Raw genomic sequence first — 24,324 nt, 5'->3', positions numbered from 1 at the left:
TTACCATATAAAATCCCTCAATCAATAGCTTCAAAACAAACAGTCAGAACCAGAAACAGCAGAAATCATTTTTATTGTTCTCTGCGTTCTCAATTTCATTCAAACACATTGAATTTTCCCTACCCTTTTATAGAAAAGGATTCCTTTCAGAGGGGATTTTTTCTCCTTTTTTCTTTCTTTTTGTCACTGACGAACAATATTTCATACCACTGTGAGGCTTAGACATAAACTTTTATGATATACTGTATACATGCAACTATGCAAGCGCGCCAAATATATATTTCCAGCGCCCATTTACCAATCATCCTCAAGGCTAAGGCGATGAAAACACAAAACCGTGCAGACAAGAATAAAGAAGGATGTGAACTCAATAAACATGGCACCTGTTTCAATCAAATGTGCATGTCTCAAAATTGCAGGAATGGCAATGCTCCCCACAGCAGATGCCCCAGTCAAGAACTTTGCCGCATCTATCCAGCTGAAACAGGAACATGAGCTGTTAGTAAGCACTCTTAATTTTGGGCGAGGCACCCCCTGTAGGATAATTCGCACCCCTTTAAAGGTAGGTGTGTATGTGGCACGTTTTTACGTCAATTCAGGTTAAAGGGGTGCGAATTATCCTACGGGGGGTGCAAATTTATCATCACCATTATTTTTTTATGTGAGTGAAAGTTTTCTGTCAATAGCTTGGTTGTTTAATCCAAAACCTTTACTCAATACAACCATCTTCGAATAACTACAGTGATAGGGGATTTTCAAATATTAAGAAACATACCAGCACCCACATGAAGTTAGTATGGGTTTTCCTGGCTTCCATTAGGATATCGTTCGTGATAGTCTTGGATTTTTTGGTCATCTAGAGGATAACGATAGTCTCTTGATTTGATTTAGTACTGCATTGTATCAGCTTCGTTTTATCTCATTTAAATTGTGTGGCTTATCCTTTGCCAAACTTTTCTTCTATTATTTATAAATTTAATTTATAGAATCCGTGCTTATTTACCAAAGAGAGAGAGAAAATCAGCACCAAGGAGATAGGGACTCAATGAAGTGGGAGGACCTCTCTTGGTGCTTGAAGTGACTAAAAACCTAAACCAATGTAGAAATCCGCAGGGGATTGATCATTGAAGTCCAATACAGCAAACCAATGAACTCTGTTGGCACAACAAAGGAAACCAATGTGAAAGAGGTGGAATCAAGACATTACAAAATGTCTTGAGGATAAGGTTATACGGTTTGTTGCCCAATTTTTAGTACTTATAGCACTGGGGTTGACCCATGGGCTATTATTACAGATCCAGAGAAAGCTATAGAAATGAGATATGAGTTAGTTTCTAAGCTAATAGTTTAAAAAAGAAAAGAATGAAAGAACAACAGACAGAGCAATTCACCAATTCTATGTAAAATAGGTGTTTCTGGTAAGTCTTCTGAGAAAATTAAGACCAAAGTCTTAGTCGAGTCCAAGTTTCTGAACATTCGTAGGTCAGTGTTGGGAATTAAAAGAGACTGACACAAGGAAAATGAAGAAGATAAACTCACGCTCCACCATCCCTGCTGGTTAAGAAATGAGTAGAACCACCTCCAAAGAACAAACAGGGCATTGGAACCAGCACATACATGAGAGCTGTGGAAGCAATAGAAATCCTGTAAGCCTTTATAAATTACAGAATTTTCTACCAGTAGCCAAATCCCATTAAGAATGGACTTCTGTGATCATAAGTTTATAACTCACCTGATAACATTGGCCACCAGTTGCTGTATATAGCACAAGCCTGCCACATATAGAATGTGCCAATTAGTTGGTAAATAATTAAAATATTTGCATCTAAAGTAAATTTATGAATGTTTCATCCCCAGAAAAGTGAATCTATTATGGAGCAACGTGTAGGTACTATCCGAAATGGGTAAGGTAACTTGCAGAAAATGCTATCAAGACATGCTTGTGTCACGGTTGTCCAAAACAGCCGTCCTAATATTGCCAAGTGACCAAAATAGGAGTGTGTTCATCATGTTATCTAGGTGATTATATTATATTACATTATAGAGAAAAGGGTTTCTGCGCTCGAGCACAGAAACAGGGGTGGGGCCACATTTGGGGGTGGGGGGGGGGGGGGGGGGGGGGGTCTCCACCAAAAATCAGCTTCATTGGATCACCATAGGGTGTCCATTTGTGGGGGTGAAAATGGACAAATACTGTTTGTCCACTAATCTGCCCATTTTTCCACCCCACAAATGGACACCCTAAGCTGATCCAATGGAGCTGAATTTTGGTGGACACTCTATCCATGAAAGGGCCCATCAAATGAATGCTTTGGATCCCCCCGCCCCCAATGTGCCCCCACCCCTTTTTCTGTGCTCGAGCACAGAAACTCTCTCTCTCTCTCTCTCTCTCTCTCTCTCTCTCTCTCTCTCTCTATATATATATATATATATATATATATATATATATATAGAGAGAGAGAGAGAGAGAGAGTGTGTGTGTGTGTGTGTGTGTGTGGATTGCACACTTTCAAGAGACAAATAGTGAGCGCGCCACACATATATATATTTAGAGAGAGAGAGAGAGAGAGACTCAGGATGCACTTTTCTCCAGTCTAATTGACCTTGAGTTTTTTTTCCCAACACGTGCCACGCACGTGGGACCCCCACCATTACGTGGCAAAAGATCTCACCCATTGGCGAGATGCCGCATGTCCAACCAATGGTGCTGAATATGAACGAGCCATTGCTCGGGTAGATAAATGCTACCCAATAATCGTATTAACTATGGATGGCGGCTAGGATTCACATATGCTCTGGCCCTTCTATTTATGGGAATCCAGCATGCCCAAACATAGTTCAGGTGTCTGGAACTAAATGTTCCAGTACAGATTTACATTTCTTTATTGGCACATACAACTCCTTGAAAATTTTAACCAAATGGAAAAGATCTAAAAGAAAGAGGGGGTGTATAGGCTATGAGAACAAGGAAGTTTAAATATCAGCTCCACATATATAAATATATAAAATATATACATAGAGAGAGAGTTTTCTTAAAAGTAGTTCTCAACTATTCCTTTAATAACTCGCAGATACATGCAAAATAATAACAAGTATATAAATCAAGATGGATACAATTTACAAGACAATACCAGGATTTGCAATAGAATGCTAGCAGAAAACATAAAAGCGAGTCCAGCAAGCCTGCATATCAGGACAGTTGTATTAGAAAGTTCCAAATCAAACAGTCATCTGAAGAGTGAATCACAAATACAAACGTTTCAACTTACACTGTAGAGTGAAGACAAAGAATCACCCGAATGTAGACAGAGAATCACCCCGAATCCCAAGATACAAAAGCATCAAAACAAACATAACCAGTTAAAACAAAGTGTTAAGAGAGTACAAGCACTCAGATATATACCATAAAATTCAAATAATGGAAAAAAATTGCATCAAAAAGAAAGATTTCTAATAAAAATGCATCTTCAACCTTTGGATCTCCCATTGTATAACATTGTTAACTCTTTTGGAAAAAAATATTCAGTGCTTTAAAATAGAGTGTTGGTAAGTTATAAAGGTAATATTATGTGAGTAATAACTATTAATCTTCGATTTAACTATTAAAATTTATTCCAGATGGTATTGGAAACTATTGCTTCCAATTCGAGAAAATGAATAGAGAGATTTCTGTCTTCTTACTATTACAAGTTCCAATATTTTATTTCCAAATTTCTTCACACACAATGCCTCCACCAAAACCCCTTGCTTTCATATTATAAGAGCATGTCAGAGGATTAAGAAACACTCGTGTCAAAAATGTAAGAAGCGCTCCTTAGTTATCTCTCCACTAGAGGTTTTCGCATTCAATGTCTCTAAAGCTTCGGAATTATCGCATGGAAGGAGTAAAACTCATAGGAACATAGCAAAGTACCCATCATTCGGTACTTATCTTCAAGGAAGCAGGATTCTTCCCTGGGAGCCTTCGATTCCCGCTCTGGCAACCTTGAGTAGGATTCTTCCCTGGGAGCCTTCGATTCTCGCTTTCGATTCCCGCTCTGGCAACCGTGCTTATCTTAGCTCTTAATCCCAAAAATGAAAGACCAAATGAAATTTTGGCAATTCAACCCCGTTTTGGTTTGTTCCGGCTGGAACAAGGCATTCCATCCAGAATCACCTCAATATTCCAGACTTTTTCCAGAATGTCATTTTTACAGTTTTTTTTTTTCCTTTTTCCTTTTTTACCCCTCTTTAGTGTCTGTTTTCTTACTGTTTGGAGGGTAATTGATGTATCTTATCCTTCCCAAATGAATGGGAGGGTTAAAACACATCAAAACCCATACGTTTTCACACATTTGAGATTCCCATTTCTTCCCTGAAACCAGTTTGAAGACGAGGATTTCTCAGTATTTTTTCGTGATGGGCTCCAATCATCAAAGATCCAGATAGCTTCAATCGTGTCCCCGGCAACTGCAAGGAGTTGAGACATGAGTGACGAAGTTCAACCCATGATGGTTTTTTGTTTCTTATATTTTCTTTAAGCATAGTTTCTTACTTTTTTTGTAAATATTTCTCTCTTTTTTTAATGGTATTTCTAAATATTTCTCATTTTTCAAATCTTTTTTATATTTAAAAAACTGCAAGATGTGTAAAAAGAAACTCATCTCATTTGTTTTGTGTAATAAAAATTGTTCATTATCTTTACTAAACATTGGAACCATTCAGAATGTTGTACAAATGGCTTGTATTTTGACAGTGATGCAGCACCTCGAATGGACTGATGTGAGTGACGGTAACGCACATGCCATGAAACTAAGAAACGCGCACACACGGGTCAAGATAAGGAGCATGCAGTAGCAACATTTAACAAAAGAAAATCCCCGGAACAGGGAGGAAACTCACTTTCCCAATCTGAGAAATGTGCTTCCCCGGAACTGGGAAATGCGCTTTCCCAAATTGGGAAACGCGCTTCCAACATTTTGGGGAAGCAGTGCGTTCCCGCTTCTGAAACGTGCTTCCCACTTCCCCAAATTTTTTTGAAAATTGACTTTTAGTAATCCATAAAAAGCAAGAAAGGGACAAGGTGTCTCCGTCCAGATTACATAGGCTCCATCCCAATACAACTACAGTAAATGATGTAAGATAATAATCTAATACTGCCCGTCCCCTTTTCCCCTTACAGTACCCGGTATACAAAGTTGCATGCAGTATTTACAAAGTTGCATGCTCTAAGCCATATGCCTTTAGCGGTTGAGTGCGACATTGCAGGCCTCCATACCCAAAGACAAGCACCGGTCATCTACAAGGATCCCCCCCACCGCTTTGCTATATCTCCCCTCCTTATATATCTCTCCACCTTTGACTAGAAATCACCAGATCCACTTACATCAAAGTGCCTAGTTCAAAACCCTTAATGATCATATCACAATACTGCTTTCTTGTTTTTGGATAGTAGACCGCTCCCATGCCACAAGATGATAATTTTGCACTCAGTGTCATTCCACGACAAATACTACTGAAAAAAAAATCTAAGTGATCCATAATTCTAACAGGGCACATAAAGATGGACATTAAATATTTCTGTAAGTTCGAGAGAGATGATTTAAGTAGAGCAGTCCATCCATCTCATAATAACATACGTTCCTTCATGCTTCAATCTTCTTTTCAAGTCTTTCTATACTGGATCCTGATGAACCTTGGTTAATTTGCCCACAAACAACTGCAATCACAAAAAAGTGTAGGGGAGATCAAATATCCTAAACCAATCACATGGGCATTCTTACACAACAAATATTCATCCAATCTTACACCCATCTCGGTAGACTTATGGAAGCTAGTTCTTTCAATTGACAGAGCTTTGTAACACTTAAGCAACACTATTAACAAAAATATAGCTTGATCACTGGAAGGGCCACCAAAAAGAGAATGGTATGGCATCGTACTATAATGTGACTTCCAAATCTAATTCGTCTACCTTAAAACCATGTATCAATCCACCCCTATTTTTTGCTTCCACCAACTCAATTAAAGCTTCTCTAATTAGTGTGAATACGAAAGGAGGGAGAATCAGTTGTCTTAGTCCCTTGTTTGGTCCACCATTTTTCGTAGAAACCTTTAGCATGCAGAGGTAAAAGGCTATATCTTAGGGTTTTTTCTCTTCTAGAAAAGGTGTATGTCCCTAGGTCGAATGAGGATAATCATCGATTTTGGAAGAGGTTTCTAGATGTGGTCTTCTCTATTACGTTGTTTTATAGTTTTTTTATGGGGAGTGAGTCAATGGCACCCACGAGTGGTATTTCCTAGGTCCTCCCATAGTGGTTGCTTTTCTGTTGGAATGGAGGTTTACAAGATCCTAACAGACAAAAAAAAACCCAACAATGGACCACCTTATTTCACCACATCTAGTCCACTCCTAACAGATGCATCATCTATAATGGTGAGGAAAGGACCACCAACCATCTAGTTGTCTTTTGTCCGTTCACAGTCAAGCTTCACGCTTATGTTTTCTCCCTCTTTAAAATTTGTTCGCATATCCCTGCCCCATGGTTTTAGTCATGCTTTCTTTGATGTTTGGACCATGGAATCTCTTCGAATTATGGTGGAAAATAAGCGTGGTGGTTATGTTTTGGGGATTTAGAAAGAGTGCACAAGAATCTTCCACGACAAAAAATGATCTATGGTGACATCCAAGGAAAGGATAGTTGGTTAGGGCAAATGTGAGGAAGGAACTCACAGCAAAATACCTCATACAAAAGAATTGATGCGTCAACATCATCCTCCACTTGATCACGCAAACTCAACTTTGATGATTCTTTTGGTGGTAATGTTGGGCCATTCAGGATAGGAGGTGTTCTTCGAGACCAGGAGGGGATAGAAGACGATATTTTGGTCCTCTAGGGGTTGAGAGAGGCTAACATGATCATGTGGACATCAAGCGGAAGATCATTCTTCTCGGCAACATATGGGTAGGTTCCACTCTAAACTTACTCGGATAGAGGCCCTTCATTAGTCAGGTTGGGCTGGAGCAACACATCTGGTCTTGTCGGTCATTACAAATAGGATGAACAAAATGAATCCATCCGAAGGTCAGAGAGCCAACTAGAGAAGTTGTTAAGCATTATGGGTTTACAGGCGCTTACTAATAGTGGCATTCTCACTATAACGAAAAATAAAAATAAAATTAGTATAAAAAATGTTGAAATCTCATTATCGGTAGAGGTCTACACATATGTGACTCCTCTGATATACCGTTCAAAGCGTACTAGAAGAGGTCAATAAGGTAAAATACATCGCAGCTAAAATGGCATGGAGCACAAGGTTTAACAGTAACAGATTGCTCTTTTGTCTTTTCTTTCTTTTTTTGAATAGTAAGCAATCTCATTAAAAACAAACAAGACCGAGGAGGTATATACAATCATAGAGAAACAACTGAAGAAACAAAGAAATACAATTGCAAGCCCCCCACTAGACCTAGAAGGGAAGAGGGTCAAGGAGGGAGAAAATCAAATAGCTCCACTCTCTCCCTCAAAACCCCCTCTCTATCAGCAACACCACTGGCTGATTGCCTTACATGATGAAAGATATCGATGCTTCCCCGACCCTATCTTGAATTTCATCAAAATAAGGAACGAACCTCCACGGATAAGAGTGGGAGCCTTTAAGCCACCTTATCACATTGAAAGAGTCCCCTTCTAGTACCAATCTATTCATGTCTTCCTTCACAAGAAGCTTTATTCCTTGATGTATAGCACGCACTTCATCTTCGTTAGCATCTGCTACTCCTATTGGACCCGCAAATGCCCATCTCACAGCTCCGAACTCATCCCTTAGCACTCTCCCTATTCCAGATGGTATAGGGTTTCCCATACTAGACCCATCAAAGTCAAGCTTCAAAAAGCCATGAGCAGGAGGCTCCCAATCTTGAATAATCTTGGGTTCATGGGCAGAACCAAGACAAATCTCCTTCCACTCGTAACATAAATCATTGGCTGACACAATCCATAGTAATGGATTGCTTGTTGACAATACCATAAGGTGTTCTACATTGTAGTGCCACAATCAATAGATGCATGCGGTTTCAAGACCATCTCAGTTATTTATGACTTTCTTTTTTCATGAATGCATTTCTTAGTTATCATTCAAAATGAGAAAAAAATATTTCATTGTGTAGATGTTTGTGAACTACTCATATTAGAAGAGGCAAACAAGGTGGAGGCAGCCTTAGCTAAGGATGGCATACAACGCAATTTTTACTAGTGGGAGATTACTTTGTGTAATATATAGTATGATATGTCATTCTACAATGCAATGCCACAACCAATGGCTGCTTAAGGTTTCCTGACCATTTTGGTCATTCATGTACTCTTTTCCTTTTGTCGATGAATTCCTCAGTCATCATTCTAAAATAAATAAAAATGTATATCTCATCAAGTCAATGTTTGTGAACTACTCCAGTGTAAAGAATTGAACGCTCATGCATATAGATCTTAGAAGGGCACGATATCAAATAGCATCGCACCTTCCACAAACTCTTAAGTAAGCTATGGAGAAAGCGTCGGAATAGTGCAAGTCTCCCATTGGTGAAAGGCACGAGAGAGTTTTTAAGGTCCATAATTAAAGAGAGGTGCACATCTTTGTAAGATCTGTGTTGTACATTGGAGCGGCAAAATCTCTCTTTGGGTCGCCAACTAACATCTCCAAACAACTTACGTCCATTTCCATTCACTTCCTCTAACAAACAAGCAATTAACCCCTATAACTCGTTTCAATGTATGTGAATTTTACAATATTGTGTCCCATCGATCACCTGCATCAATACCACGTGCCCCCTAAGAGAAGATATTGACCATTTCCAATGATATCCAAAGCCTCTTCCCTTGACGACAATGAACCTCTGATGGGGACATCAACAAGGGGTATGGATTCAAGTATTACAAGCGCAGACGTGGACGAGAATGATGACGTAGACTCTAGCATGGGCCACGGACATTGCCGTCTTTGTTTTTATTATTATTTACTTTCTATTTTCGTCATTTTATTTGTAGCCTACTTTTTAGGCATCAAATCTCACCTGTTTGGTGTGTTTTTTTGTATTATTAGAAATGTTTTTCAATTACCTATCTAATGGGCCCAATATCACATGATTTGGATGTGATTTGAGCAAGTTATGAGTGTTTTTAGGACGGATTATAGGTCAATTACGGGATTACTATTTTTTGTAAGATTTTATCTTTATTTAGCTTTGCTTTAGATTAGATGAATGGTTGAGATTAGTTCTTAACTTTAGGTTATCTTCTAGGGTTTCATTTCTTATATTTACATCTTATGAAAGCAATGTAAGAGACTTTTGGAATATTGAATAGAATTGAAAAAAAAATTGTGAGAGCTATTGTGGCTTGGACTTCTTCTTCTCTTCTCTTCTCTTCTTGGTGGCTTGGAGCCATTCTTCTCCATCTCCTCTCATCTATTATCTTCTATTTCTTCAATCAAATGAACACAAACAAGGTTAGTAAATTAGATTTTCTATTTTCTTTGTTCTTGAACCCTAAAACCAGAAAACCCAAAATCCATAGATCTCTCTTGTTCTCCAAGATCTTGTTATGAGATTTTGAGGGATTGCTTTTATGATTAAACCTTAGCCTAAACACCCAAAAACCTGAACTTTAAACCCCTTTTGAGCCTTATTGAAAATTTGCACCATTTTCAAGCCCGAAACCATTTTAAAAGATCCCTAGCCTAAACCTACCATCAAATCAGAGCCTAAACTCTAGATTAACCTTTCTTTTACCTTCTAAACCTTAACCTAAGATTTGGACAGCAGTATTAAACCAAAATCCCATATCTGCCAAATTACCAAAATACCCCTACAACCCAAAATTAGACCGTTTTGAGCCTTTTACTGCTGCTGGACATTTTTTTTTGTTTTTCTTCATTGGATAGTATTATTTTCATACTTCTGTGACATCTATTTCATTGGTACTTTCATTAGCTTTTAGTTCTTTTAATAGGTTGCGTGCGTAGGCTTAGTTTCGGACTAATCTTTATATTATCAATTCATCTTACGAATCTTTATCCCTTTGATTGATTTGTATAAGGATTAGTTCATGCTTAATTACGATCTTTACAATTATTTATGCTATTTAAGTCTCATTATTGCTGCTGCCCATAGATTAATTAGGTGTTAATTCGACCCTAGGTTAGTTGTTAAGTACTCTTTTAATTTTCCGCGTAAGCCCTAAATTGTCCTAAAGTCTTAATCCCATTAGGAGTGTAGGATTTTCCCTATTAGAGGTATTGTCCTGCATCAACATCCTTATCAGCCATCCCACCAACAACAGCTCAAGCACATTAAAACCTATCCCTAAACCAAAATTGCTGCCATGTGTCTTCTCGAATCAAATCAAACAACCTTCTCAATCAACAGTAGAAGACTCCCTACTCTTCACAAATTTAGCTTGACACAAAATAGCCCCATTGACCCATCACCATCTGGCAATTAGAGAAGCCCACGTCAAGAAATACCAACTTTTTGAAATTTCACAAGGCAAGGCTCTCTCTAGAAACAAATACGCATCATCATGCACTTATTTTGGGCAACCCTTATAAGTTATAGCCACATCAGCCAACAGGGAACCCCACGAAGTGAACCCCTAGCCACCGCACCCATACACATTCCCATGGATACACATCATCACCATTCTCTGCCAACCCTCAACTTCATCTCTAGAGGAATAGGTACTATTTTAAGTTCTGCAAGGTGTTTGCAAAGAAAGAATGCCCTCTCCCCGTGCACAGAGCAATATTCTCAAACAAGTGCATAAGAAATTATTTTTTTGAAAGAAAATGCGTAAGACCAAACAAGTGCATAAGAAATTATGTCAATATAAAAATATAAAAGAGATCCAACAAGACCAAACAATCATCAAATCCAATTCAGCCAAAAAAGGGTCGACATTTCTATAGTAAAATTCTACTCTATTCCTTGCCAAATGAATTTGCCCATGACTTTGCCTTCATAATGAATGTGAGACACGTCTAGCCTAAAAAATAATGTGAAAATACTCCACCAAAAGAGCCCGATTATGTTTCCTACTTTTCTTGCTAATGAAGGATATAATAATTCTGAAAAGTGGACTTCCCCTAGTAATATCTACAAGCAACATACAGACATGTGAATTCAAGATTTTCCTGAGCTATATAAGCACTATAAGGATCAACAAAGGTACAGACAAATTCCTACCAGCCTACCGCTACATGGACACACACCACCCTGAACAAAACCTAGAAAACCATTACGTAAGTTAGACATTTAATCCCCCCAACAGTCAAGCTCACATATCAAGAATTATGTGGTACATTTTTATCCACTACCAGACCAACAAAATTGTTAACTAACCCTCTTAGCAGCAATTCCACCAACTCATCTTCCATATGGAAGATCCCAGACAATTATTCTACCCAAGAAGATCCATCCTATCCTTTGAAACTAACTCTCAACCATGGCTTTAAATTTCGGTTTCGGCTAAAATTTCGGACTTATCCGAAACCGAATTTTCAGCCGAAATCCCGGTTATTTAGGACGAAATTTCGGTAATTTCGTTCGAAATTCTTTAACGCAATAAAAAAATATTATTTTATTATAAGTTTCGACGAAATTACCTAAATTTACGAAATTTCGAACAATGGTAATTTTCTCGGGAATTTCGGTTTTGGTACCATTTCATTTTGTTCCTCACCGAAATCCAAAATTTCGGTTCGGTCCGGAATTTCGGTCGAAATTTAAAACCATGCTCTCAACAACACTGCCGTCCTCGTTAAGTCCACTCCAAAACTTTCAATTTCCAATCATTCTTCGGCATGTTGAACCAACACTCCCACTAATCGTGTGAAGGACGATCACAGCACTCAGCTAAGTGATAACCCTAGCTGACCCTTCTCCGATAGACAAGGATATTCACTCAAACTTAAGACTTCCACTGCTATATGAGAATACAAAACCTAACTTTAATCATGATAACTAGGCGATGTTTTTCTCAAAAATCAAGAAAACCAGACCACAAACACTAGGACCCAAATTACGAGAAATTACCAGAAGAAAAAAAATTATCACGAAAATGAGCATAGGGGTGGCAACGGGGCGGGGCCGGATGTTGCACTTCCCGACCAGTCCCCGGCTCAAAGAAAAATTCCCCGCCCCCGCTTCGGGGATGGTGGGGAAATCCCCGCCCCCGCCCAGTGGGGAAAATCTAATCCCCATCCCCACCCCCCAAGCTATTGGAAAACACGTTTAATGGATTTTTTTGTTGAACAAATCCACTAAAAATGCATTTGAGAAAGATATTAGGGAAAATTTAGGAATACCAAACATAATTTGTTCTACGATAAGTGTGACTACACAAATTAAAAGTGGCAAACCCAAAATTAATAGCGAAAAATTCAATTTTGTACGGGGATTACGGGGCGGATCCCCCTTTTTGGCGGGTTTAATTGGCAGCCCTAAATGAGCAGTACCAGTTCCGAAGCTCGGACAGGGCTTTCATGTATTGAAAATCAAGGAAACCACAAAACTCATATTACTAACTTTGCTGAGTGTCAACAAACAAGGAAAGTTAACCCATTTTCGAATAATGCGAAATCGAGCCATACAAGCATGAAATCAAATGGGAAATTAAGCAGGGAAACAAAATAACAGATAGAATCTGGAATCTAGCATCCTACGGTTGCAAGATTTCAGATTATTGAAATGAAGAATCGAAACGTATGGTGAAGGAAAACGATGGAGATTTCTTAGACGTGGAAAATTACAGGTCGACAAAAAAACATAAGAAAAAAGAATTCGTGGAAAATTTCTCTGAATAAAAGAAGAATACCTTCGATGGACATCGCCATTTTCTGCGTCTCCGGAAAGGAACGAGAAGAGGAGGGGGTTCGCTCTTCGTATCAATTCTTTGGAATAGAGCACTGACTGAATCGATGACTATGCCCCGGTTTTTTATCAAAATTACCGAATGTAGGATCTATTCCCCATAGGACGAATGATTCGAAGACACGCTTGTTTTACGATTGCCCAAAACAGTCGCCTGAATTTTGCCACGTGTACAAGTAGGTATATATATATATCTGTAATTTGCTAGGGACTTTCGCCGAAAGGCATTTCTCGGCTGGCTGTAGCACGAGAGGGAAGGCAGGTACACAGGCTCACTTTTCAGCATATTTTGTCTTATTCATTTAATTCATCTAAGGTGGCTGCTCGCTCTCTCATGCAACGACTTTTTCCTGATCTCTAGCCATACATGGCCCAAGTGTACCGTCGAAACTATCCCATTCACTTTTCATCGAGATGAAAAACATGAAAAGGATAATTTTAGGGGAGTGATAAATCGACTTCCCAAATTCATGAATCGACTCCCATGTGTCTTTTTTCTCTCCTCTAGGTTAGAGAGAGAGAGAGAGATACATGGGGAGTCGATTTATCCATTAGGGGAGTCGATTTATCACTGCCCTAATTTTATCATAGAGAGGGAAATTTTTCCTACTTTTCCAGGCCGTCTCATTCTCTCCTCACTTGGTGCCCTCTCAAATCCCTAACCCACCACTCTCTTATGGTTGGCAAACGTGCCTTGAAGTTTTTTTTCATGTAAACTACGTCCGCGCCCTCTTGTTTACCAATTATTTTTCATTCTTTATTAATACTTTTCCAATTGGCAGTGAAAGGGGTGTATAATACTCAAGAAGCTATCAACAAGTAATTAATAGTCACAACATTAAGTGAGGAGTGCCATTATCAAAGCAAGAGAATGTGAAGGTCATAACTCATAGTACTTCTGTTCCATCCTAACGAAGCAATCTTTGCGCATAAGAAGGTAGACGATTGCTTACTTTAGGGGTGTCCCAGGAAAGAAAAGGGGAGAATATATCAATTCCCAGATACACACGGTTATGTTTAAGAAAATTTGACAGAGGGGGGACAAATAAATAACATAATATCAGAGGGGTCAAGTGTTTGTTAAAAATCACAGAAGGGGGTCAAAATTTGGTTTACGAAAATTTGAATGATGAGAATGCCCCTCTAGCAGAAACAGAGTGATATGACTTTTCAAAATAAAAAAACATTTCAGTTTTCCCTCTTCTCTCTTCCCTCCTCTCTTCCCTCTTCTCTCTTCCTGTCTCTGTATTATTATTTTTTTGGTCCTCTCCTCAGGCGATCTGAGAAACATTTCAGTTTTCCCTCTTCTCTCTTCCCTCTTCTCTCTTCCCTCTTTGTTTTTATTTTTTCGGTCCTCTCCTCCGGCGATCTGTACGGCAATCTCTCCGGCGACCTCGACGAAGGTGGAGCACGTATGAAACCTCGAAAACAGTAAACCCTACCTGGTGTATGTTTATTTTTCATGATTTGTCTTCGGTGTGAGTACAAAGTAGAGATGTAGTTTGTAGTCAGTTGACAAATTTGTAGTCTCACCTGTCATAGTAGAAATGTAGATGTAGTTTGTAGTCTCACCTCTCATACTAAAAGCTTTTGAACTACATTTATGCTTTTGAACTTTCCATGAATAAAAGCTTTCTTAACATCCATTTATTTTGAGCAACAAATTCTTCAAACTAACAAATAAATATTAACATTAAGGAAATTGATGCTTTAACAATAGGAGTTGAGTGTATATTTAGAAAAAAATAAACCATTTGTGGCAAACACACCGTTCTTACAGTTGTGGTACATGTTTCCAGATGGCTTTCTTATACAATCACATATCTTTCTCTGTTGCCTTCACCCCCTTGTTATCTTTCATATTATTTTCTTTACTATCTGAAAGAAATAATTTCCAAAGATCTTATTTAAGAGAATTCTGGCAGTGTGATATGATAATGCGCAAAGGGTGGTTGTGCTCCATAAGATATTGCTATTATTAGTAATTCAAAACTCATGCTATCCCATTTAGCTTTGGTGTTAAATGTGAAAGTGCTTGCAAAAACAAGACAGACATGAGTTTGATGAGTGTAGGGATTGAATTTTTCATGTTGTGATTTGTTAGTGACATAAGAGATTCGGTCCCTGTATTTTTTATTTTTTTTTATATCCTCTCTATTGAGCATTGGCTAAAAGAAATGGCCATGATTTGATGTTGCAACTCATATTAGAAGTCTCATGTGGCGATTTGAAAAGAGGAAAAGAGGAGATTCAATGTGTAGGAGAAACATCACGATTTGAAGTATGACGGTAATTCAAGTCATTTGAGATTCAGGAAGCCAAGTCTATGGTTCGCTTCTCTCAAAATAGGCAAAGAAAATATCCAGGTGGGTCGTGGCAATGCTCTAATTGGATGAAGAATTTATTGTTGAGAGCTTAATTGTTGAGAACTCCAATTTCAGCCCCTTTGATTTCTGCACTTCATCATCAGTTGCACCTGCAATTCTATTACCTAGAGCAATTCGAGATCTTTGTCATTCAATATCAGGCTTTCATTATACTACAGTTATCACCTCTATTGGCTTTGATACAAACCTTTTAGCTCTCTAACAATGATCGGGTCTTATTTAGCTCCAATTTCATAAAACTTTAAAACCCCACTCTCTCCCTCTGTTCATTAAACATTGCCTATTTTTAGAACCTGTTAGAGGATGATGAAGGAGCTGCATTAGCAGATTTTAGAGATTAAAAAATGAAACAGATTTACAGCCATCATTCCCACCATTTTGTCCGAGCTTAAACCACGCAAGAAAAAGCAAATAGGGAAAGAGGAGTGAGCAGCCTACCTCTGTTTATGCACAAGATAAACCCATGAATCAGCTCCTGTTTTACAAAAGTTTCGATCTAGGATTCCCATTTATGCAGTTGAAAACCCCTGAGTTTGATGGGGCCTCCATGGTGACTTATTCTACCCCATTTGAGGGCTCATAATTCCCAACCTAATACCGTGAATAGCTCCCCTCTATTGCCCTTGAGAAGCCCCCCTTAGGTACTAGTAACCCCATTTTTGTAGCTGGAAACCCATGACTTTGAACCTGAGGACCATCTTCTGGATTTGATGGACCCTGGAAGGTACTTCTTCTACCTCATTTGGGGGCCCATAATCCCTTGTGTAATACCATGCGCTGCTCCCCTCTATTGCCCTTGAGAAGCCCCACTTAGGTACTAGTAACCCCTTTTTTGTAGCTGAAAACCCATGCCTTTGAACTTGAGGACCATCTTTGGATTTGATGGACCCTCCAAGGGTACTTCTTTTACCCCATTTGAGGGCCCATAATCCCTTCTCTAATACCATGCATAGGTCCCCTCTAATGCCCTTGAGAAGCCCCTCTAATGCCCTTGAGAAACCCCCTTGGGTACTAATAACCCCATTTTCTAGCTGAAAACCCATGCCTTTGAACTTGAGGACCATCTTTGGATTTGATGGACCTCCAAGGGTACTTCTTCAACCCCATTTGGGGGCCCATAATCCAATCTCTAATACCATGCATAGCTCCCCTCTATTGGCCTTGAGAAGCCCCCCTTAGGTACTAGTAACCCCTTTTTTGTAGCTGAAAATTCATGACTTCGAACTTGAGGACCATCTTCTGGATTTGATGGACCCTCCAAGGGTACTTCTTCTACCCCATTTGAGGGCCCATAATCCCTTCTCTAATACCATGCATAGCTGCTTTCTATTGCCCTTGAGAAGCCCCCCTTAAGTACCAGTAACCCCTTTTTTGTAGCTGAAAACCCATGCCTTTCAACTTGAGGACCATCTTTGGATTTGATGGACCCTCCAAGGGTACTTCTTCTATCCCATTTGGGGGCCCATAATCCCTTCTCTAATACCATGCATAGCTCCCCTCTATTGGCCTTGAGAAGCCCCCCTTAGGTACTAGTAACCCCTTTTTTGTAGCTGAAAATCCATGACTTTGAACTTGAGGACCATCTTTGGATTTGATGGACCCTCCAAGGGTACTTCTTCTATCCCATTTGAGGGCCCATAATCCCTTCTCTAATGTCATGCATAGCTCCCCTCTATTGCCCTTGAGAAGCCCCCCTTAGGTACTAGTAACCCCTTTTTGTCGCTGAAAACCCATGACTTTGAACTTCAGGACCATCTTCTAGATTTGATGGACCCTCTAAGGGTACTTCTTCTACCCCATTTGGGGGGCCATAATCCCATGTGTAATACCATGCGCTGCTCCCCTCTATTGCCCTTGAGAAGCCCTCCTTAGGTACTAGTAACCCCTTTTTTGTAGCTGAAAACCCATGACTTTGAACTTCAGGACCATCTTCTGGATTTGATGGACCCTCCAAGGGTACTTCTTCTACCCCATTTGGGGGCCATAATCCCATGTGTAATACCATGCGCTGCTCCCCTCTATTGCCCTTGAGAAGACCCCCTTAGTTACTAGTAACCCCTTTTTTGTAACTGAAAACCCATGCCTTTGAACTTGAGGACCATCTTTGAATTTGATAAACCCTCCAAGGGTACTTCTTCTACCCCATTTGGGGGCCCATAATCCCTTCTCTAATACCATGCATAGCTCTTCTCTATTGCCCTTGAGAAGCCCCCCTTAGGTACTAGTAACCCCTTTTTTGTAGCTGAAAACCCATGACTTTGAACTTGAGGACCATCTTCTGGATTTGATGGACCCTCCGAGGGTACTTCTTCTACCCCATTTGAGGGCCCATAATTCCTTCTCTAATACCATGCATAGCTCCCCTCTATTGCCCTTGAGAAGCCCCCCTTAGGTACTAATAACCCCTTTTTGTAGTTGAAAACCCATGCCTTTGAACTTGATGACCATCTTTGGATTTGATGGACCCTCCAAGGGTACTTCTTCTACCCCATTTGGGGGCCCATAATCCCTTCTCTAATACCATGCATAACTCTTCTCTATTGGCCTTGAGAAGCCCCCCTTAGGTACTAGTAACCCCTTTTTGTAGCTGAAAACCCATGACTTTGAACTTGGGGACCATCTTCTGGATTTGATGGACCCTCCAAGGGTACTTCTTCTACCCCATTTGAGGGCCCATAATCCCTTCTCTAATACCATACATAGCTCCCCTCTATTGCCCTTGAGAAGACCCCCTTAGGTACTAATAACTCATTTTTTGTAGCTGAAAACCCATGCCTTTGAACTTGAGCACCATCTTTGGATTTGATGGACCCTCCAAGGGTACTTCTTCTACCCCATTTGGGGGCCCATAATCCCTTCTCTAATACCATGCATAGCTCCCCTCTATTGCTCTTGAGAAGCCCCCCTTAGGTACTAGTAACCCCTTTTTTGTAGCTGAAAACCCATGACTTTGAACTTGAGGACCATCTTCTGGATTTGATGGACCCTCGAAGGTTACTTCTTCTACCCCATTTGAGGACCCATAATCTCTTCTCTAATGCCATGCATAGCTCCCCTCTATTGCCCTTGAGAAGCCCCCCTTAGGTACTAGTAACCCATTTTTTGTAGCTGAAAACCCATGCCTTTGAACTTGAGGACCATCTTTGGATTTGATGGACCCTCCAAGGGTACTTCTTCTACCCCATTTGGGGGCCCATAATCCCTTCTCTAATACCATGCATAGCTCCCTTCTATTGCCCTTGAGAAGCACCCCTTAGGTACTAGTAACCCCTTTTTTGTACCTGAAAACCCATGACTTTGAACTTCAGGACCATCTTCTGGATTTGATGGACTCTCCAAGGGTACTTCTTCTACCCCATCTGGGGGCCCATAATCCCTTCTCTAATACCATGCATAGCTGCCCTCTACTGCCCTTCAGAAGCCCCCCTTAGGTACTACTAACCCCTTTTTTGTAGCTGAAAACCCATGCCTTTGAAGTTCAGGACCATCTTTTGGATTTGATGGACCCTCCAATGGCACTTCTTCTACCCCATTTGAGGGCCCATAATCCCTTCTATAATACCATGCATAGCTCCCCTCTATTGCCCTTGAGAAGCCCCCCTTAGGTACTAGTAACCCCATTTTTAAAGCTGAAAATCCCTGAGTTTGAATTTGAGGAACATTGTCTGGATTTGGTGGGCCCTCCAAGGGTACTTCTTCTACCCCATTTGGGGGCCCATAATCCCTTCTCTAATACCATGCATAGCTCCCCTCTATTGCCCTTCAGAAGCTCCCCTTAGGTACTAGTAACCCCTTTTTTGTTGCTGAAAACCCATGCCTTTGAAGTTCAGGACCATCTTCTGGATTTGATGGACCCTCTAATGGCACTTCTTCTACCCCATTTAAGGGCCCATAATCCCTTCTCTAATACCATGCATAGCTCCCCTCTATTGCCCTTGAGAAGCCCCCCTTAGGTACTAGTAACCCCATTTTTAAAGCTGAAAATCCCTGAGTTTGAATTTGAGGAACATGTTCTGGATTTGGTGGGCCCTCCAAGGGTACTTCTTCTACCCCATTTGGGGGCCCATAATCCCTTCTCTAATACCATTCATAGCTCCCCTCTATTGCCCTTCAGAAGCCCCCCTTAGGTACTAGTAACCCCTTTTTTCTAGCTGAAAACCCATGCCTTTGAAGTTCAGGACCATCTTCTGAATTTGATGGACCCTCCAATGGCACTTCTTCTACCCCATTTGAGGGCTCATAATCCCTTCTCTAATACCATGCATAGTTCCCCTCTATTGCCCTTGAGAAGCCCCCCTTAGGTACTAGTAACCCCATTTTTAAAGCTGAAAATCCCTGAGTTTGAATTTGAGGAACATGTTCTGGATTTGGTGGGCCCTCCAAGCTTACTTCTTCTACCCCGTTTGAGGGCTCATAATTCCGTCTCTAATACCATGCATAGCTCTCCTTTATTGCCCTTGAAAAGCCCCCCTTAGGTACTAGTAACCCCATTTTTAAAGCTGAAAATCCCTGAGTTTGAATTTGAGGAACATGTTCTGGATTTGGTGGGCCCTCCAAGGGTACTTCTTCTACCCCATTTGGGGGCCCATAATCCCTTCTCTAATACCATGCATAGCTCCCTTCTATTGCCCTTCAGAAGCCCCCCTTAGGTACTAGTAACCCCTTTTTTGTAGCTGAAAACCCATGACTTTGAAGTTCAGGACCATCTTCTGGATTTGATGGACCCTCCAATGGCACTTCTTCTACCCCATTTGAGGGCCCATAATCCCTTCTCTAATACCATGCATAGCTCCCCTCTATTGCCCTTGAGATGCCCCCCTTAGGTACTAGTAACCCCATTTTTAAAGCTGAAAATCCCTGAGTTTGAATTTGAGGAACATGTTCTGGATTTGGTGGGCCCTCCAAGAGTACTTCTTTTACCCCATTTAAGGGCTCATAATCCCTTATGCTGTAATTTAATTAAGAAAATATTATATCCTTGCCAGATCTAACATGTTAAACTAATTTCTCGTAGATTTCGTCTTTAAACTAGATTTGGTACTGTGACCTGTATACTTGAAATGCAATGTTCACTTATGTTCAATTATTTGCATGCTTTAGTCTGGTATTAAATGTACTCTAAATAAATATGTTATCATCTTCTTGTCATGTTTAAGTCTTAACCATATCATATACTCCTTTTGCAGACAAGTTTTCAATCAGGAAGGTCATATTTTCTTCTTTCAGAACCAGAGTTGTCTGGTTCACCTCCTCAACGTGTGCCTCCGAAGGTTTTGGTTAAGCCGGCCTCTACTTATTCGCCTTGAGAAGCCCCCTTTACGTAGTGGTTCTTATGATATCTTGTCGGCCCTTTGCAGGTCTTCGTAAACTGGCACGCACAATGCTTTCTCTACTGTTACACAATGATGGCATACTGAAGGATGAATTTAATTGGGAATATGTTGGTGGGAGTAAGAAATTCTTATTGGTAAGTCCCCGAATGAATCTTAAAGAATTGGAGGCTCTAATCCACAGTCGAATTGGGAGTATTGGAGGACGGGTGTAACTATCCATCAAATGTCGATATGTTGTTGATCCATATATAAGCACTCTAATTAAAATCGATAGCGATGATATCTTCCAAACGTTGGTTAAGGTGCTTGAGAAAGATACTTTCAACTCTGTGATGCTATACATAACAAAAATTGACAATGGCCTAAATTCATCTTATTCTTCAATTCTGCCCACAAACAATGTCATACGTTCTACTTCCTTTTCACCGCGAAATCCCTCTCATAACCTGGCCATACCTTTGACTTCTGTACCACCGATTCCCTCTCAAAATCCCTCTCATAATGCATGCATACCTCCTACTTCTGTTCCACCGATTCCACACCTAAGATATCCACCAGAACGAGTAACTGTCACTCCCGACTCTCGTTTTGAAGTAGACTTACAAAGAGAATATGAAACAGAATTGGGTAATACAAGCATAGGAGGTGACTCGGCACAATTTAGTTCAAGGTATGTCTTGTAGAATTTTATTTATATTCAAGTACTCAATCTACTATCCTGATTTTATATTGTTGAACTGTGTAGGGTTCGAGTTGACCTAAATGAAAACTTCTCGGACGATATGTATGAGAACCATATCTCCGAAGATATCATTGTCCCCGGGAAGGATGCAGATGTGCCGTTGGAGCATATTAACGTTTTCGATGATGATTTTCATGTCTTCGGTTGTGATTTCGAAGAATTTAGAACTGAAGATGACAATGATGATGATCCTGCAGAGGATGATGACCAGGCTGAGGCTGAGGCTGAGGTTCAGGATGAGCAGGGTGATGAGGCTGCCATGATCCTGAAAATTATAATGGAAATCAAAATCACAACGAAGATTCTGGTGAAAACCTTAGGCCAACAGAAGTGGCTCCCCCTACCGGCAATGGTCGGCCATTTCTACCTACTGGCACAAGTCGGCCAGTCGAAGTAGACGACATGTATGTTGGGGCTGATGAAGTAGATGCAGATAATCTTGAGTTCGATGAGTTAACTGTTGGGGCTATGTATCCAAATATGAAGCAGTTCAAGAAGGCCGTTAAGGAGTATGCAATTCGGCAGCGATTCATGTTCAAGAAGTCACGGTCAACTCCCAAGAAGTATGCCGTTGTATGCAAGGAACCAGGTTGCAAGTGGCGTATATCAGGCATTAGCCGTATGACTTATGTGTTAGTGAAGAAGTTTGTGAGCGACCATACGTGTACATCTCACTTAAAGGGCAATGATAATCATCTAGCTACATCCCCATGGGTTGCCGAGGCATGCTTACCCCTATTTGACCGTCCAGAAGATGTGGGGACAAGGATCACAGTACATCAAGTCGCACTGGGGTATAACCATGACCTACCGTAGAGCACACCTTGCGATGAACATCATCCTTGAAATAAAGTGTGGAAATGTGGAGGACTCGTACCGCTTGCTCCCTGCACTGATAGTTGAGATGATGAGAAGAAACACGGGCACCTACATGCGTGTTTTTCGAGCGAGAGATCTACGTCCAGGGCGAGATGATAAATTTGCTCGCTTATTCTGGGCATTTGGTCCCAGAATACGTTCTTTCCAGCGAACACTCAGATCGAGAGTTTTGGTCGATGGGACGCATCTACGTGGAAAGTATCTTGGAATCTTACTGATCGCAGTTGGGGTAGACGGGAACAACGGATTAGTTCCATTAGCTTTTGGAGTTGTCGAGACTGCGAACGAAAATAGCTGGTGCTGGTTCCTCTATTTGGTGAAGGCACGTATTGCCGGAGGGGATAGGCGCATTGACCCTATGCTCCGATCAACAAAAGGGGTTGATGCAAGCAGTGCCTAAAGTAATGCCTATTGCAAACCATAGCTACTGCATGCGTCACCTCGCCGCCAATTTGTACACCGACTTCAAAGACCCTTTACTTAAGAAATTGTTCTGGAGAGCTGCTAGGGCTTTGAGAGAGAGTGTTTTCATAGACACAATGGAAAAAATTAAGGCGAGGAATGAAAATGCACACAACTGGATAGCCGCTATTCCCAAGGAAAATTGGGCTAGTTTCTACTTCAAGGGGGAAAGATATGATGTGTTGACCACCAATAGATCGGAGTGTTACAATGCAGTGCTAAAGGATGCCAGAAAATTGCCGATTGCAGCTGCGGTGGAGCTGACTTGTTTTAAGAGCTCCGAATACATACAGAAACGTCAAGCGATGGGCCTTGAATGGGAAACAAAGTGCACGCATTATGCAGAAAAACATTTGGGACTGGCCAGGGAACAGGGTCGCGGATATGATGCTTATCGAGTAGGTGTGCACGAATTTGAAGTAAGGTCCCGTGATCATCATGATGTCGTAAATTTGCTGCAACAAACCTGTACATGTCGTGAGTTCCAAACGCTTGGGCTTCCGTACGGACATGCCATGGCAGCCATTGCCATCACTGATTTTGATGAGTACGATTATTGCCATAAATGGTTTCGTATAGAGATGTATCGGGAAACGTACTGTGAGGTGCTTCACCCTACAGTAGATCACACTCAATGAGAAGTGCCTCAAGAACCTCTCAAGACTGTGTTACCTCCAATAGTGAAAAGACCACCTGGACGGCCGCGAACGAGAAGATCTGACCGCGAATTGCAGAGTGGAGTGCATCGCAAATGTACGATCTGTGGAAAACTTGGCCACAACAAAAGGACTTGCAGAGAACCTCCCATGGAGAGACAACTGCCTGATGAATCTGCCATTGGACCCTCTGCCCCCGTTTTCAATAGGTACATGATACGTAATATATGGAGGTCAATAAGTAGTATAAAACATGCCCGATTCCATACTTATTCGGTGTGGTGGTGGTGTTGTAGGTCGGGTGTAACTTGTGCAGCTCCTTTTTTCACGTAATTACTCCGCGGACAATGCATTGGAGGCTCCACTTGGATGAAAGAGGAGAAGTGGAATTTTTTCATTGTGCATAGTAATTACTTGCTGTATTTAATTTTTTTTTAGGGAAACCCTTTTTTGGTATACTGTAATTAGTGGTGTGCATATATTTATCTTTTTTTGTGTACTGTAATTCAAAAAATGTACTTGAATCCTAGTTTATATTGGGTTTTAGTTTATTTCGCAGGGAAGAATCATAAAACAAAATATTCGATGTCTTCAAACATAGTATATACCGAGGATACCCCGTCGCTAACATATGCTTCAAGGTTTATGGGTATATCAGTATGTCACAGGCTGTCACATTTCTGCAAGCCTTCAATCTTGGTCATTACCAAATATGTCATCCTAACAATATTATTTTTGGTTCTAAATAATGACAATGAAGATGAATGGAATGAAAATTTTAGGTGATGGGTACCCTGATAGCAGCACTGGTGTACTTGGGAACTGCATGGTGGCTCTTGGATAATTTTAGCCTCAACCGGTGGGGAAATGACTTGGATGGGTGCCCCTTCGCTTCTTGTCCTACTGCGAAAGGCACCGTAGTTGAAGGCTGCCCAGTTTTATGAAGGTGGAATGAGTTGTC

At 40.6% G+C, this 24,324-nt stretch overlaps 2 protein-coding genes across 2 annotated transcripts; both read right to left on the bottom strand.

Annotated features, from left to right (window-relative positions):
* Positions 1-3,177, bottom strand: LOC143876640 (vacuolar protein sorting-associated protein 55 homolog). Its single transcript, XM_077378328.1, has 4 exons — positions 3,132-3,177; positions 1,733-1,772; positions 1,540-1,624; positions 1-478 (listed from the first exon to the last, which is right to left on the bottom strand). Exons 1-4 carry the CDS (start codon positions 3,162-3,164, stop codon positions 295-297), a joined length of 342 nt encoding a protein of 113 aa, XP_077234443.1. The 5' UTR covers positions 3,165-3,177; the 3' UTR covers positions 1-294.
* Positions 3,178-7,545: 4,368 nt separating this feature from the next.
* On the bottom strand, positions 7,546-8,010 carry LOC143876359 (uncharacterized). Its single transcript, XM_077378072.1, has one exon. The coding sequence runs from the start codon at positions 8,008-8,010 to the stop codon at positions 7,546-7,548; it is 465 nt and encodes a 154-aa protein (XP_077234187.1).
* Positions 8,011-24,324: the final 16,314 nt, after the last annotated feature.

The sequence above is a fragment of the Tasmannia lanceolata genome, unplaced genomic scaffold (assembly GCF_043159265.1).
Source record: "Tasmannia lanceolata isolate RefF3 unplaced genomic scaffold, GAP_Taslan_0.1 ptg000005l, whole genome shotgun sequence".
NCBI lineage: Eukaryota > Viridiplantae > Streptophyta > Magnoliopsida > Canellales > Winteraceae > Tasmannia > Tasmannia lanceolata.
The sequence above is the reverse complement of the archived record's forward strand: the minus strand, read 5'-3'. Positions and strand labels throughout refer to the sequence as shown.